Below are 17397 nucleotides of genomic sequence, written 5' to 3'. Positions count from 1 at the left end.
ACAAGTAGATAGCAGGACCCGAAAAATATGTGGCTTGGGTCAGCAAGCAGTGTTGTCCTTTCCATGGTATGCAAACATGTTTCACTGTTTGTGTGTTCTGTTTAGGGAACTTGATTATTTTGGTTTAGTTTCTTTGTACTGCTGGTAGGTTGGCTTTTATTCTAGAGTGCTAGTGGACCTTCAGCAGTCGGTGTTTGTAGTGTGGCCTTCTAGTACAGTGCAGTCCAGTAGAAGTTCTTTGATACAGGATGGAGCTGAATTGAAAATGAGCACAGAAAGTGGGATAGCAGATATCTGCAAGTTCTTCAATATGTACTTGCCTGTTATGTTCCACTAAGAACGTTTACTGTCTTCATTTCTTTTAATTGTTCTTTTTTCCGCCCAATATTAAATTCTGGTGGTGTATCCTTCACTGATCCTCAACATTGTTCTTAGTCTGATCACTTTTTGACACTTATAGTTTAGTGAAGGGGATTTTTTACATTATTTCTATATCTTTCAAAGTTTGTATAGTGAAATAATAGCTTTTTGATGCTTAAGGTAATTTAGTAGTTTTGAGGGGTTATAATTACTTGCACATATATGCCCATGTGCACATATACACAAAATAGATAATATTAGTATCTCTACCAGTGGTAACTTTAAAAGGGATAAAGTTATCTCAGTCTGATGGCATTTAATAAGTCTTCTAGGTAGTGGGGTGTGTTTTTTCTTTTAAATTACCTTTGTCCTTTGTTTACTAAGCAGTCATTATGGTGTTTTCATAGCAGAGTCTACACACAAACCTAAATCTCTCAGTACAGTAGAGATGCTACCCTTAAATGCATTTTTCTATGGTCATTTTAAGATAGTTTTAAGCTTTGAAAGTATCCATCGTTCACAGTGAGTTCCTGTCTTGCCATTACTCATTAGTCAGACCAGAACTAAATGGAAACTGATTGGATTCTTTTGATCAGACACAGGCAAAGTCAATTAAATACCAACGTCTTCTGTGCCTGAGCCACTTCTTTGGGCTGGTAGAATGCTGACAGCAGTGTCATAAATCCTCATCAATCTGCCTGTCACTAATTGCTTATGAAAGTGCTGAGAGAAATGACAAACAAATCTGTGAAATGGTAAGGGAAGAGGAAAGCATGTTAAATTTTCTTTTCTGTTTTGGCCCTTCTCAGCCTGTTGCAGCTGCCAGCCCAGATGTGTTTTTAGGGATGCTGGTACTCTTCAAGGAATCACTTCTCACAAAACCCCTGAGTTGCAATAAGGGAATTACTCCATTCCATGGCCCACACCCCCTGGACAAAATAAATTTAAAATTCATCTAGTTGCCTTTTGAGCAAGTCTTTCTTACAATACTAAGCCAGAAAATCGGGAATTCTGATATGTGCCGTACTGAATAGTGCAGAGCCTGTCAGATGGCCTGTGTGTTCAGCACTAGGACTGGCCTGTCTGGGAGTCATCACCTGCTCCCCTAGGCTTTCATTGCCCATTTATGTAACTTCTCTGCAGTCCGGGCTTGAAAGGGATAAAAAACCCCAAACAAACCCAAAACTGGAATAGGGTAGAAAAGATAAATGATCACTAGCTGTTTCCTTCTTCTGTTCAGTAGAACTGGTTTAAATTTGAGGCTAAGGTGTCTGAGATGGTCGTTATCTCGGAGGCTGTAGAGAGTGTAATTAAGGAAGGAGAGGGAGGGGAAATTGTGACTAAATACTAAGACTAAATGTGACTTCTATTAAAACTGCAGTAAAAGGTGATGGGATGGGGCACATGCAGAGTAGTCCAGACTTCTTAAGCAATGACAGCAAGCAAAGGTTGTTCTATGCTCCTCTGCAGCACAGAAATCCAGACAGTCATTACTTGGACATTTATGCATAGAAAATCTAATTAGAAATGAGAACAATTTAAAGAAATAAGTTGTCAAAAAGGTGCAAAGAGCCAAAAATTGAGGGGAAGGTATTCTAACATAGTTAGATTTTGTGTGACCTTCCCTTAACTTTGCAGTTTTGCTCTAAACAGGGAGTCTCCCATCTTAGTTTGCTTGCTTAAGTCTTCTCACAAAAAGAACTGATTGACTATTGCAGGAGGAGGTATTCCCTGTCTTCTGGTGCGTTCACACAGACCACCAAATATGCTCTTCCTGTCCTTGCCTCCCCATCTTCGACAGCTGCACAGCCAGATGCCCTGTTCTGTCTGACTTTATATGGCTAGTAGTCAGAATTTCCCTAAACAACAGCTCCTGTTTTCTTCTGGATTAAAAAAAGCTGCAAGCCAAATTACGTTTTCTCTGTACCACTTTGTAACTTGGACGGTGATTTCCTGTTCTTAAAAACTGCAGAGAACAAGCGTCTCATAAAGAAGCTCCAGCTCTCACTGCATGGGGACACAGATGCCATCAGGGGACTGGGTGGCAGATTTGTTTAGAAATGCTCTCTTCATCCCACCCCATCAATAGTTTAATAAAAAAACAAACCAACCACAACGTGGATACTGGAGTAAAGTCTGTGCATATTATTTCCTTCCAGTATTGAGCACATTCTGATGGTTTTAAACAATTTAAATACTTAAGCAGTCAGTGCTATGCTGACAGTTTTCACAAATATTTTTGAGAGGAAATATTGAAGGGGCTGTTGATGTCCTACCATTGCTTGTCTTGGAAGTAGATGCCAGGAATTAGACTTCACTGTTTACTATTGAAATACCTGTTAAATAGATCAGAGTTATTCCTAGAATGAGAAAAGCAAACTAAACCAGGATGATGTGGGAAAGAAAGATGGAAATGAGTGGGTTCATGGTGATGTTTTCTATAGGTTTTTAAATAACCTCATATGAGAGCTTTTAAAAGAAATTAAATGTATGGAAGTCTGTGCTGTATTTTGCCGTTCTTTTAAAGTATCACAGAACAACCAGGTTGGAAGAGACCCACCGGATCATTGAGTCCAACTGTTCCCATCAAACACTAAACCATATCCCTCAGCGCCTCATCTACCCGTGCCTTAAACACCTCCAGGGAAGGTGACTCAACCACCATGTACATACAATGTACATGTATGTACATTTTATCAGTAAAAACCCCCACAAATACAGCAAGTGTATAGATAAACCTTGCAGGTTTTATCAGAGCCTGTTATTTTCAAGATTTTAGTGTGATCCAGTGTAGTTAAAGACTTCTGGGCATATTTAAAATTGGCAACGTATTTGTAAGTGTATTGAAATGCCATATTCATCCAGTACTATGTCATGTCCCTGCTTCCCTCCCCTGTTCCGCCCCCCCCGGCCTCTTTAGATCATGCTGCAATAAGAAGCACTGCTAGAGCCTTTTCATTATTGCAGCCAGCTCCCTCGCAGGCCATAGTCATAAATCTTTGTAGCATAGTCGCACTTTCTGAGAAATACAGGGGCTCACAAATTAAAGGCGAGAGTCAGAATCCTGAGTAACTTACATTTCTGGAAAATTAAGTCATTGAAAAATATTTTCATCCCACCTGAAGTCAGTTGGTGTGTGTTAGGATAATGTTTTTCCAGATCTGTTCTCAGCTGGCATGTCTTATTTCGTTTTAGCTTTTAAGCATAACTTTTCATGTCACCTTGAACTGCCAGAAGGATCATCTGATTTTTCACATCTGCTTGGAATCTTTTAGGTCTGTTGAGTGTGCTGGACTTGAGGCAAGCTCAGTGGGAGAGATTTTCTGACAGTCTTACAGAATCCTTAGAGAGCCAAAAACCTCCAGACATGGGAACGTGGCTCTAGCTGGAGGCACATGAACCAAGTCTGAATTCGTCAGAAAAGCTGAATCACAGGATGAGTAACTGTCCGTAGCAATCAGATGACATAGCATCATGTGTGTTTACCAGGCAGAGCTTTAAAAGCTTTCAGGAAAGAAGTTTGAGTCTATTAAGCTTTAGGGTTTCTACTTGGATGTACATCTGTGTTTGAGTTGAAAGAAAATCTCTATGCTGTTGCAGCACATCAAAGATTTTTGTTGTTTGTGTTTGGAAAATAATGCGTAATTAGTCATGGCAGTGTTCTGTGGGTTTAGAGATCTGTACAAGGTAACCTGATCTGATTCAACATAAGCTCAAACTATTTTTTCTGCATTCTAGATTTACATTTTCATAACAGTGCTCTTTCTTCCCTCTTAACTCTTTTATTAATTACAACAGGATTTTGCTTCAGCTCTAACATTAAATCCAGTGAAAGTCTAAAGTTCCAGTCTGTCTTCTGTTGGGCTGGTACTATGCAAGGTGAACAATGTAACATGTTTTACATAAATTTAGTACTAGAAAAATGCAAAAACAAGTTAAAAATGTGAATTTTATTTTTCTTTCCCCAGATATCGGTAATGAGACACATTCTGTGCTTTCTTACATTGAGTTAGTGCCTACCTCAGTAAAGGCATTAATTAAATAAAGGCATTTGAGCAGTGAAGCTGGTGAAGGGGCTGGAGAACAAATCTTAGGAGGAGTGGCTGAGGGAGCTGGGGTTGTTTAGCCTGGAGAAGAGAAAGCTGAGGGGAGACCTCATTGCTCTCTATAACTACCTGAAAGGAGGTTGTAGAGAGGAGGGTGCTGGCCTCTTCTCCCAAGTGACAAGGGACAGGACAAGAGGGAATGGCCTCAAGCTCTGCCAGGGGAGGTTCAGGCTGGACATCAGAAAAAATTTTTTCACGGAAAGGGTCTTTGGCAGAGGCTGCCCAGGGAGGTGGTTGATTCACCTTCCCTGGAGGTGTTTAAGGGACGGGTGGATGAGGTGCTGAGGGGCCTGGTTTAGTGTTTGATAGGAATGGTTGGATTCGATGATCCTGTGGGTCTTTTCCAACCTAGTGATTCTGTGATGGTTTATGTTAAATAAAACAGATGGAGGCAAAAAGACAAAATTTAACTAACTTGATGGAATGGTTTTAGTTGGTGAGTAGATGTCTGTCATAGGGGAGCATGGAACTCCACATAGCAGTGAAATCTATCCTTTGAAATGGAAGTAGTACTGTAATTGGTTTCCAATAGCTAAAATAGCTTCAGAGCACTCACAAACTTTTGCTGCTAGAACCGGAACATAAAGAAAAACCCTGCAAAAAGATGTGGGGAAGAGTTCGTGTCACATTCTCAGGATGTAAAAAGGCAGCTGAAAGATAGAGTTCAGCATTTTTTGACTGGCTGTTTGTTCAGGCATAAAGACACAATTTCAGCCTATTCTAGTTTGGGATCTTATTTTATTTTTAAATCTAAGAACACATTCATGTGTATAGCACTTAATTTGTTTAATAATATTCAGTACAGAGGGAGGTTGGTTCTTCCACATCCAGAGCCAGTGCTCAGTTAATATATTTGAAACTGAAGTAAGCCTTCCTTATGGTCTCTCAGTAGTTTTTCAGAAAGATAAAGGGAAATCACAGCTTACTTGCCAGTATTTCTAACTAAAACCAGAAACAAATGGAACTTGGATTTATTATTTTTTTTGCTGTGAGAGAAAAAAATTGTGACTTAAAGCTTTTCTTATTTGTGAAATATAATTATGCTTTCTTAGCAAACGTGATAGTTCTTTATTCTGGTGAACTATTTCTTATTTCTGTCCTTCCATTACCACTCTCTGTGTTTTTACATAGAATGTAAGTGTTTAAACACAATATGAACTGTAGTTTGTTTATTTTTGTGAGCTATTCAGTAATCCTAGTACATATCTGAAGAAATATATATATATTTCTCTTTTTTAATCTTTAAGGCTCCTGCTAAGAGAGATTCAACTCAAAGTATCATCAAAGAAGACAAAGTCCATCTGTTGAAGTATAATATAGGAGATCTAGTGTGGTCGAAAGTGTCTGGTTTTCCATGGTGGCCATGTATGGTTTCTGCTGATCCTGTTCTCCATTCCTACACTAAACTAAAAGGTATGTCAGTGATGCTGCAAATATCTGGATTTCTTCAGGTATACGTAATCATTATTTTGGGAAAATTCTGTTCTTTATTTTATCTTTTCAGTTGTATCAGTAACTGGATCAGCTCCTTGTTGTCAAGAGGAATGTTAAGATCATGTAAACGCTGTTCTTGAGCATATAGCAGACATGGTTTTTTTCTGTCTTTTTAATTCTGAACGTTTTCTAAAAGATATCTAAATTGTAATCTATGAAACTGTGTGGACTCTTTTATTAAACCAGTTACCTGATGGTACTTTCCATTGTTTTTGTGGAGATGCTTGGAGAAGTGACGGGCTAAAAATTTTATTGAAAGCTAATGGGAATTAAATACTCCCTAATTCAGGCAGCTAGGTTTTCTGTGATTCATAGAATGAATACTGTTATCTACAGACAGGGTAGGGTGATTCTAAGCTGAGGAACTACCAACTGAGAATGACATTTTTAGGTAGGAATCCATACTGTTTCTTAATCTCATTTGCATCTTTGATTTCTATGCTGATCCCCAAAACTTCATGGAATCATAGAATCGCTAGGTTGTAAAAGACCTTTAAGATCATTAAGTCCAATCATACCTGCCCATTACTAAATCATATCCCTGAGCACCTAGTCTACCTGTCTTTTAAATACCCCCAGGGATGCGGACTCTGCCACCTCCCTGGGCAGCCTGTGCTAATGCCCAATAACCCTTTCAGTGAAGAAATTTCTCCTAATGTCCTGTCTGAACCTTCCCTTGTGCAACTTGAGGCCACTCCCTCTCATCACCTCTTACTTGGGAAAAGAGGCCAACACCCACCTCTCTACAACCTCCTTTCAGGCAGTTGTAGACAGTGATAAGGTCACCCGTCAGCCTCCTTTTCTCCAGGCAAAACAACCCCAGCTCCCTCAGACACTCCTTGTGAGACTTGTTCTCCAGTACCTTCACCAACTTCGTTGCTCTTCTCTGGACATGCTCTAGCTCCTCAATGTCTTTCTTGTAATGAATGGCTCAAAGCTGAACACAGTATTTGAGGTACCACCTCACCAATGCCAAGTACAGGGACAGAAAATTCTGAGACTTATCTGTGCTGGTTGTCAAATGATAAAGTAATAGAGATTGGAAAAGACCTCTACAAATCATATAGTCTCCAAGTTAGAGCAGGTGTCTCAAGGCATTGTCCAGTCAAATATTTTATGTCTTCAGGGATGGAGACATTACGGCCTTCTGGGCAACTGTTATGGCAAGAAGACCTTTCCCTTTATCCAGTTGAAATTTCCTTTGTTTCAACCCTATGCCCATTGCCTTTTGTATTAGAGCTGTGTGAATCTGATTAGCCACAGTTTGATCTTGGTGAGTCTGTGCAGGCTTTTCCCAGACATCATCTTGCCTTTCACGTTGTAAAGCCCGACTTGGCTTCTTTCTTTGCCTTAAACACTTTGTCTGAAGACTGCCCATTTGTGTCTTTGTTTTGTGGCATGAGGGGTAATGCAGGAGCGAGCGCTGCTCTCCCTTGTGCGTCTGAGCTCAAGGTACAGAGCTGGCTGCAGCGGGGGAAGCTGATGCAGCAGCAGGCGCTGCCCCCCCAGGCTCCTGGACCCTCCCAAGAGACATGTGGCAGGCCCACCCCGGCGCATGCAGATAAGCATCGGGCAGGCCTTATGAAAGAACTCACAAGGAACCACACTGGGGTTCTCACTTCCATGCTCTCATGCTTTCTCTCGACCATCACTTCCCATCACTTAGATTGGACCACACAGCCCGGCAGAAGCTGCTGCTGCCTTTGATGTGGTGATTTCTTTCCTTCTCTTTCTCTCTCTCTCTCTTTCTCTGTGTCTCTCTCCCGTTATCTTACAGTGTTCATGTCTCAAGCTCTGCTAGGGGAGATTCAAGCTGGACATCAGAAAAATATTTTTCACCAAAAGGGTCATTGGGCACTGGAACAGGCTGCCCAGGGAGGTGGTTGAGTCACCATCCCTGGAGGTATTTAAAAGACGGGTGGATAAGGTGCTCAGGGGCATGGTTTAATGGTTGATAGGAATCGTTGGACTTGATGATCCTGGAGATCTTTTCCAACCTAGTGATTCTGTGTTAGGTCAGATCCAAGTGACCTGGGTTGCATTTAGGGATCAGATTGTGATCTGAACATGTTGGGGTTCGTTTCTGTAACTTTGTGAAGTCGCACCCCCATGTGTCGACGGTGCACCCGAGTATTTTGGTCTGTTTGTTTGCTGGAGCCAGAATAAATATTGCTTTTGATTTTTTCCCTGGGAGTGACCTTATTGGCTTCTGGATTGCTGCACGGATAAACAAACCCACTCCCTGAGTTGTGCCTGGACACAAGCATGTGGCTCGTGGGCCTGGGGCAGGACACATTTGCATGGACGTGGCTTTTAGGAGAATTTACCCCACAGCCTTCTAGGCATTGAGAATAAGCTATTCTGCTTAACTTGTAGTTCCCCAGATTGTTCTTGTTTTTCCTCAAAGATAGGTGCGATGCTTGCCATATTTGCCTTTTTCCAGTCATCGAGTATCTCCCCTGATGGCTGTGACTGAGGTCACCCTTGCCATCACATTGGGTAACACCTTCAGCTCTTTCTGAGGCATCCCATCTGTTCCCATAATCTCATGAATGTCTAGTATGATTAAGCGTTCCCTGACTTTTTGTTAATAAGCTCTGAGCAATGCCTCAGTCTTGTGTCCTCTATCACTGAAATAAAGAACCTAGAGGCTTGGGGGCAGATGTCTGTTTGTCCATTTAATAAACTAACAAAATGCTGAGAGACAGAAAAGGTATAGAATACCCCAAACTTTTCTGTGTCCTTTGTCACTCTGTCTCCTGCCACAGTCAGCATTCCTTAGCCTTCCTTTACTGTTTTATTTACAGGAAATCTTTTTGATGCACATTGCATCCCTCACTAGTTTTAACCTCAGCTGAGGACAGTAAACTACTTTTTTAGTATATTTATGCCAAGCTGTACTGAAAGTTTGAGAAGCCTGAAAAGAGAATCCAAACAACTTGCAGTTTAAGTAGAAAAAAGTTAGCAGGAGTATCAAACCCAAGTAGGAGCGGCATGTAACTTTAGAAGCATAAACATCAAACCAAATACTTTCATGTATTTAATTAAAATAAATGAAAATGTCAGCTTCCATTGCTGTGAACAGAGTAGGGCATTTACTAGGGCATTTGCACTCTCACTAGAGATTTTAGTAACTTTTAACTATGTATTTCCAAGTGTGTAAGGGAGTGTTTTTGTGGTTTTGTTCTTATGTAGTTTTCAAGGGTTGCATTGAGAACTTGGAAAACGGACTAGAATATGCATCAAAAATTGACATTGGAATTATAGGTTTCCAATGCAGAGGGACTGTAAAAATGTAGGATTGGAAATCAGAATAATGTTGATGTTTTGGAATTACGGTGTGAAAAAATAATGTGGTTCTGTAGGAGTAGGTGTTGGATTTTTACGTGGATCAAGCTTGCAAATGAGTGGAAAGCTGCCTTTTCACAGAAAGGAATCTGAGAGTTGTAGTAACCCATTGTAGTTTTCTCTACAGAAAGACCACATTCACACTGACTTTTTGGATAGTTAATTGTGCTGCTTATAAAGAGCCTGAAGTAGATCCTTTGATTTTTTCCCGTGTATCATGATGGGATTACATTCTTCATTTTATGCTGTTTGGGCCATTTCATTTCAAGAAACACGATCCAAGAGGAGAAGGTTCTGAGGCCAGCATGAACAGGCATCTAGGGGTCTGCCTGCACGGGCAGACGTAAGGAAATGGGGCTGTTTATTCTGACAAGAAAGAGCTAAAGGAGAACCCAGTAACAGGCCTTAAATAACTTGGATTATATGCAGACAGGAAAAGGCATAAACTCTTCTTGTTCTGGGGGGAGAACAGCTTAGTAGCAATGATATTTAGACATATTAAGAGCACTTGAAAAGGATAAAGATAGAGAAGCATTGGAGTGGATTTTTTTGAGAAATGGTATGGTCTCATTCACAGGAGGTTTTTAAGAACAAGTTGTATGAGGATGTCTAGGATTGTAGCCAGACTTAGTGTTGGTAGTAAACGAAATGGTTTCTTGGGAACCCTTTCAAGCATTCATACAATTGCTAGAATTGTTATTATAGGCTCCTCCAACAAATTTTTCTTGTAGCAGTCATTCAGAGTTTTGATCAGGCAGTCCTTGGGATTCTTTGGATTATTAGGTCTATTATGAGATAAAGAGCTGGGTTTTGAGAAAATTACAGCTATTTATAGAAATAGATCTAGCAAAAGCCAATGTCCTGTGTCTAAATGCCACCTGTGGAGTACTAACAGAAGGAAGAGCCCACATACTTGGAGATGGTAACTTCTATCTGTTTGATGTAATATGGATAAGGGTCATTTCTGATCTTTCCTCTGGAGTCTGCCTTTTCCTTTAGGAGGTTTCACTAGATCTAGGTAGCCATCATAACTTGGTAAGTGCACGCTGATATGCGTATTCATTCCCATCACGTACTTCCAGCCTTGTGTTATCTTCCTAACATTTACTGTAGAGGCACTATCAAAAGTCTGCTGTTCCGAACAGAGGAGTTCTTTTATATGAGAGTTGTAGAAATACTCAACTAGGCCTGTTTTCCTCCTTCCTAGGTTTAGGATCACCAGCATTTATAAAAACCTGAATTTTGGGATGCTAATACTTTATTTCATCATTCCAGCTGTTTAGGCTTGAGAAAAGTTTGTAAGTTTGAACTTGCAGGATACACACTTTTGTGCAAGAAGGCCCATACTAAGTCAGACCAAAGCTCCATCTCAGTCAGTGTCCTGTCTCTTGACTGCTCAACCACAGATGCTAAGGTACAGAAAAAGACAAATAATAGTGGTGGTTCTCCAGAACACTCTTCCAAACCTTCCATAACTACTGGTTCCAGGATTCTGTGAGCCAAAAATGATGTCTTTAAATACAGAAACTCTTAATGAATTCCATTATTTTATCCAGGGCATCAATATGAGTTCAACCCACAGAAAATATCTGAAGATCCACAAACTGGTTCAGTGCTTCTAGTGGTAGGCATTGTTACTTAGACTCCTTGATTAGGCAGCTGCAGGGGTCTAGTGCTATGTTGCAAAAGGAATAGAGTATCTATGTCTGCTTGGAACTGACTGCAATATTGGCTGCTCAGAAGCAGATCTTTGCAAGTGGTTCTAAATGTCGTCTGCCGTCTTTCTGGTAGGACATTCTGGTAAAATAAAAAATTACCCTTTATTTTGTCATAGATTGTTATTGGAGTTCAGTGGTTCGTAGTTAAGCAACATTTTCTTGATAAGGACAGAATAATTACTGTGTAAGGGAATTGCTCCTGAATGTACATGACTTGAACATGTCTTAGACTACTGGATTGTATTTGTGATGCTTACAGTCCCGAGACCTTTCCCTGTGCCATTTCTCTAGATTCTCATATCTGATCTCAAATGAGTCATTATCGTTCTTGTATTTCTCATATATGGAGTTATTTATCTATAAAATATATTTATATCTCTCTGTGATGGTGAGTAAAACTTAGGGTTGTATTATTAATTAGGTTTATTTCATATTACTGACCCAGATGTTTCATCTGGAGACAAGAACACACCCCTTTAAAAATAACTGAGATTTAGGGTCCTGACTATACTCCTCGCCTGTCCCATATTCCTCAGGACTTTGAACTCCACTAGTGCATGGTCACTGATGAGCTCACTTGTATTGGTGATTGTCAGGTCCAGTATTGCATCCCCTTGGGTGGGGGTGTCTGTTAGCTGGGTTAAGAAATTATCTTCGGTGTGTTCTAGGAGTCCCCTGGATTGCCTACAGCTTGCTGTAACCTTAAGTAATTTAGCAAAGCATATTCTTTTTTGGAGTTGAACTATTGGGCTTTTGTATCAGACTTCATGGATTATGGCTCGGGTGAGTAAGTTGGGTTTTGAAAGGGTAGCCAGTTGTGCTGTACTTTTGTCATGGTAACAATAGCAGCTTACAAAAGACTTTTAAGTCTGAAAGTGCAGAAAGCAACAGAAATTGTATCTTAAATACATTTTGTTTTAATTTTCAGGACAGAAAAAGAGTTTTCGTCAATATCATGTTCAGTTTTTTGGAGATGCCCCAGAGCGAGCCTGGATATTTGAGAAGAGCCTTGTGCCCTTCAAAGAAAAAGACCAGTTTGAACAGTTATGTCAGGAAAGCGCAAAACAAGCCCTCACTAAAGCAGAGAAAATAAAGGTAAGAGGCCACCAAGTCAGACAAGATTTAAAAGTTTTTATTTTACTGTTACATGTATATATGAATATAAATAGTTGTTCTAGAAAGCTTTACTGACAGTTTATAGTCTTATATTTTGCTTCTAGATGCTTCTGCTTTGTCAGTGATTCATGTATGATGTCAGTACTATCAAATACAGTTCCATCAGAATGTCTGAATTATAATTATTACATTTAGTCTCCTGGGTTTGTTTTGTGATAATATTGACGTTTTGAAATCACAAGTGGGCAAACTATTCACAGTCTTCTTTTCTTGCAGATGTTAAAGCCCGTTTCAGGGAAGCTGCGGCCACAATGGGAGATGGGTGTCAAGCAAGCAAGTGAAGCGGTAGGCATGACAGTGGAAGAACGGAAGGCCAAGTACACCTTCATTTATGATAGGGACAGACCTCATCTTAATCCTCGAGTGGCAAAAGAAGTTGGCATTGCTGTTGAACCGATAGAGGAGACAGATGAGTCATCTTACTCAAACGAAGAAACCACTCAAAATCTGAAATCGATGAAGGAGTCTGGCATTCCTAACAAGAGGAGGAGAAGGACATCAAAACTGTCTGCCACTGATGATACACAAGAAAGCAATCAGTCAGGGACTAAGAATACGACTCCTCAAAAGTCATCTGAACAGGGAGAATCCAGAAGAGGGATAGGCTCCCCTCTCAATAGAAAGAAAACTCCAGCATCTACTCCGCGAAGCAGAAAGGGCGATGGAGTATCTCAGTTTTTGGTCTTTTGTCAGAAGCACAGAGATGAGGTTAGTCTCTTTTAGCTGTTACTGTTGTTGATTGTCTCTTCTCATTACTGTACTTAAAGAAACTTATTTGCTTGAGTTGATTAAAAACCAGTTGTTACTGTAGAATCAATCAATAATACTCCAGGCTTGACAAGAAATGCCTGCATCCAACTTTATTCTAGACAGGAACAGAGAAAGAAGGGAATGTATTACAGATGAGCAATATAAACAAGATAGTGATAATGCCATTGTACTTTAAACATAAGTTGTGTTAGTATCTTCCTACATAATTTGATAGTCCTTTGTATTAGCCATATTTTGTTTTATGTGTGTAAAATATATTTGGTATGCATACATGTGCTCAGGCAAATACAACAAAGGTTATGCTGCTGATGGCAATCCACTCGTAGTTATCTTGTATGTTCTTTTTGGTGTGGCTCAATACCTTCAGTGTGTTCCCCTGTCTTTAAATTCCTCCAAAACTCCATCTACCTACCTTGAGTCTTTTGCTGAGCTTCCAAAAAAGCCAATTACCAGAGTTTGTGAAAATCTCTGTCAGTGTGCCGGCTGCTGGGATAGAAACTAGGGTCGTGTTGAGAGGATTGTGCTCCAAGTCAAGGTAGGATAGGGGAAGTACCTTAATATCAGCATTTCTTAGGAAGGCTGTTAGGGAGTACAAAAGCAGTGCTGCTGTTCTAGCTCATCACTTTAAAATCATGACCATAATTTTTTTTTACCCTGCAACCCTCTGCTCCAGCTGCAGTACAATTCTTTGCACTGAAAGAAGCATGAGATGTCATTTTTCTTGTAGTTGTACTATTCCATAATACCCACAGAGGAGGACCAGAAAGTTAGTGGTGACTGTCACACTTGTTAACTACTGAATGTTTGACTTTGTTATAGGATATTTGTTAGAAAACATTAATAGATATGAACTTCATATAGAAAAATTGACAAATGGTTTCTGTTGAATGGGAGTCAATTAGTTGTGATTCAACTTAGGATCTTCTTAGATCATCACAACTTAAGCTAATATTGAGAATGAAAATGAGCAGTGTAACGTGTACCTTTTAGTGCCTTTGGTTAAATTGAGAAGAGCATTGTAGTTCAGTTTGCTGGTTCCAGAAGGGAAAGGGGTTTGTAGCCAGACTATGAAATACAGTTTGATGTATTCATTATGAAATGCTGTATGGGTAAATTATCTGTCTCTTGAGAGACCTAAGTTCTACTCTAAGTATTGTTGTGCCTTGTACAGTGGCAAAGGGAAAATTCCTTGGCCTTGAACAGCGGTGGCAAGAATTCATGCAGTATTGAGGGATGTGAGATTACTTATCTGGAGGAAATAAGATTATGATGACTGGTTTTATAAACTCTTAGCCAAATCTATCTTACCACAGTAGATACATGTTAAGTCTCTGTTATAGTTGTATTTTCTGTGCCAGTTACAATTCTATTTTCTGTGCTTTCATCCTCTACTTTGGTTATACGGTAATTCTTAAATTAATAGATGAAAATTATGAAGACTATTAACAATGTTTGGCATTGAGGAATTGCTTTGTCTTTAGTGTAACTTCAGGAAACTGCAGAACTTGCATGAACTTTAAAATCACAGTAATTGTAGTGGCTAATTTTGCACAGTTTTAGGTAGAAGAGAGTAAGTTTCAAAATCTTCATATATGTTTAGAGAAAGGATGTCCTACAATTTCTGCCTAGAATACCCTTTAATAAGATCAGTCATGAAAACGCAGATCCACCTGATTGTGTGATCTACTCTAAAAAGGCACAGAAGCACTTCCGTGTGTAGAACAGAAATAGGTTACGAAAACTGCAGGTATCAGCTGCAGAGAACTCTCTAACTGATCAGGGCAGTGGAACTCGTCTCTCCTTTCCATTAATTTGAAGTTAACTGGTGAAGTGGGGAAATACCATTTTGGATCTTCATGCTTCTTGCATAGAACCCAAGTTCCCTGAGTTTAGTTAACATTTCCAGTCTGTTGGGCTGCTTTCAAAATGGCAGGTTTGTGCCTCTGGTGAAAGGCTGAGATTGTATCCAAATTAGTGTTTGGAGTTCAACTTGCATGGTTTGCTTTCCATCCAAGAGTTTGTTTAATTACTGTTGTAGATGTTCTGATACTTTAGGAATGATAACATCAGCTAAAAAAGAGCTGGTTTTGAGCTACTTATACTGGTGGTAATTCAGAGTTTAGTGTATGGCTAAGAAAGGAAAATTGGATCCAGAAGAGGCTTTTTGGCATCCAGATTTGCAAAGGGGTGGAAATCGGTGGAAAGGAATGATCGAAGACTTCTTTTTTGGGACCTCTATTAATAATCACGCGCTCTCGTAAAAGTAGAGTCATTTCTGTGGTGTCTTGCTCAGAGTCCAGCTTTGTATGGTAGTAGGATTCGTGTTTCAGTTCCATTTTATTAATTACCACTTTCTATGCTGCTTTTTCTGTGGATAGGAAGGTGAGGAATATTGAAATTTTTAGAAATGAAGGATGGCTGCTGGAAGGGTGGATGAACTGCTGGAAAATCTTTTTAATTATTTAAGAGGCATGGTTCTTTGAGGTGTTGAAAGCTTGGAGCACTTTCATGGTTTCAGTGATGCTCTAAGTATTTTGTGCTGTTACCAATAAGCAAAGATCTATTTTGTACTATTGAGATTCTTATGCACTTCCTCTGTGAAATGTAAGCATTGTAATAATTAGAAGGGAGTGTCTGACTTGAGGTAAAGGTATCGTTCGGTGAGAGGCAGACAGTTGTGCTGTTTATACGAGTTCTTTTATTTGGGCCTTGAGTCTCTTCTTAGCTAAATGAAGAAATAATTTCACTAGTAGGGTTTACAATTCAAGACTTCTGCATGCGTAGGGAGATGTTGAACATCAAAACAAATAAAAGCAAAGATAATATGCTTTGCTTGGATGTACTGGGATGTGCCTGGTCTAATTACCATGTTTCCTACACCTATAGTGATATCAATTCCCAGATCCGAGAAAATTTCTTCCATGTGTTTCGTAGCACCTGGGAGAAGTGCATGATTTCACGTACGTCAAGGTACCCAATGCATCATTTCCAGCGTGTATGCCAAGGTTCGAGTATTACAGTATGAAGACTAGAGAAGCCTGCTGGGAATTTTCCTTGGAGGCCTTTTTTACAAGGATCTCTTTAACCATTAAGAACCATTAGTATGTTTTATTTGTTATTTCACTGTGCTCCTAGTTAGTTGAAAGCTGGTTTTATTCGTATTTTGGTGGGACTGGAGGTGATGTTAAACTGTATCTCACTTGTGTGAACAAAGCTAGTTATTTCCTAGAGGTACTTAACTGTGCCCTGCGTGAGTGCGATAAATGATACGCTTAGCAGCAGTGGTCAAAATTTATGCTAATTTCTTTTTCTAAAGAAATGAGATTTGTGTGAGGGGTATCTTGTCTGTGTTCTCCCCTCTCCGTAACTTTTTTGACATTGTAGGATTTTAATTAAACTTTGAGTAGAGGCCTCCAGCAACAGTTGTATTCTGCAAGCTTTATGCAGAGGGGTTGTGCCAGATAGAAGCAAGAAAACTCTTAGTATTCTACTAGGGGAAAAGTTAACAGCATGAATTTCCCTACTAGACACTGAATAATCCCAGTGGAAGGAAGATACTACAACTATTCTAACCCCTGGAGAAGCTTCAGTCACACGCGTATCATTTTGACAACAATAAACACAATATTAAGACACTATGTTCTAAGAAATTAGGTTTAGTCATTTCCACTTGTCACAGAAAATTTGTATTTCTGTTCTGTTGAATGCTGTCAGCGTTTGAATCCTTGGCTTTGTTTACCTCGTTTTTATTTTGTTCCACGATTTTGAGGTATTGATTGCATCACTTTGGTATTAGGATTTTGGAGAATGCTTGGGTAACAAGATTAGAGGGGTTGTTATTAAAGCTACTGTTTCTTTTCCGACTTCTGTGGTTAATCAAATATGGGTTTTCTTAAGTGAAAATATGAGAATACTGAATGAGTTTGGGAGCATTTTTTGTTTAATACTAGATTTTCCTGTTTGTGTTGAATAAACGAGAAACTCTTTGAAATTCCATATTGATGGCTGCTATTTGTCACACTCTTTTTGTGTGCAAAAAAGTGCACAGCTTTTGAATTCCTAATATTCATATGCATAGTATATAAAGATGAATTAGTACAGGAAAATGTTGTGTCGGGTGCTAGCTTGTGTAAATCTCTGCTAGAAGAGGTGTAATGAGCTCTCTGAGTTCCCCAGTGAGTTGATGGGTGTCTTTGTAGGCACGTGTGTATTCCAGTATTACTTGCCTTTCTTTTGTACTGTAAACACCATCAAGAAATAATACAAATTTTTTTGAATGGCTAGAAGACAATATTTACTCTTATTCAATTATTTGAATGTTAATTCAGATAGATTCTTCCAAAATGACTCTTAATACTTCTGAATATGCTAATAGATTTTTTTTATTTCAATAAGACAGAGAGAAGTGGTTATTCAAAGAAAAA

The 17397-nt window shown here is 39.4% G+C and overlaps 1 protein-coding gene across 6 annotated transcripts in view; it reads left to right on the top strand.

The window, feature by feature from the left end:
* The window catches only part of NSD2 (nuclear receptor binding SET domain protein 2), a 108965-nt gene that overhangs the window by 58433 nt on the left and 33135 nt on the right, over nt 1-17397 (top strand). For all 6 annotated transcript variants that reach the window (XM_069856474.1, XM_069856476.1, XM_069856475.1 and 3 more), the window contains exons 3-5: nt 5714-5879; nt 11955-12121; nt 12419-12910. In XM_069856474.1, coding sequence (XP_069712575.1) covers nt 5714-5879; nt 11955-12121; nt 12419-12910 — 825 coding nt within the window. The remainder of the gene's footprint in view (nt 1-5713; nt 5880-11954; nt 12122-12418; nt 12911-17397) is intronic.

Source organism: Phaenicophaeus curvirostris, chromosome 4, assembly GCF_032191515.1.
Source record: "Phaenicophaeus curvirostris isolate KB17595 chromosome 4, BPBGC_Pcur_1.0, whole genome shotgun sequence".
Classification (NCBI taxonomy): domain Eukaryota; kingdom Metazoa; phylum Chordata; class Aves; order Cuculiformes; family Cuculidae; genus Phaenicophaeus; species Phaenicophaeus curvirostris.
This window is presented reverse-complemented; position numbering and strand designations above follow the sequence as displayed.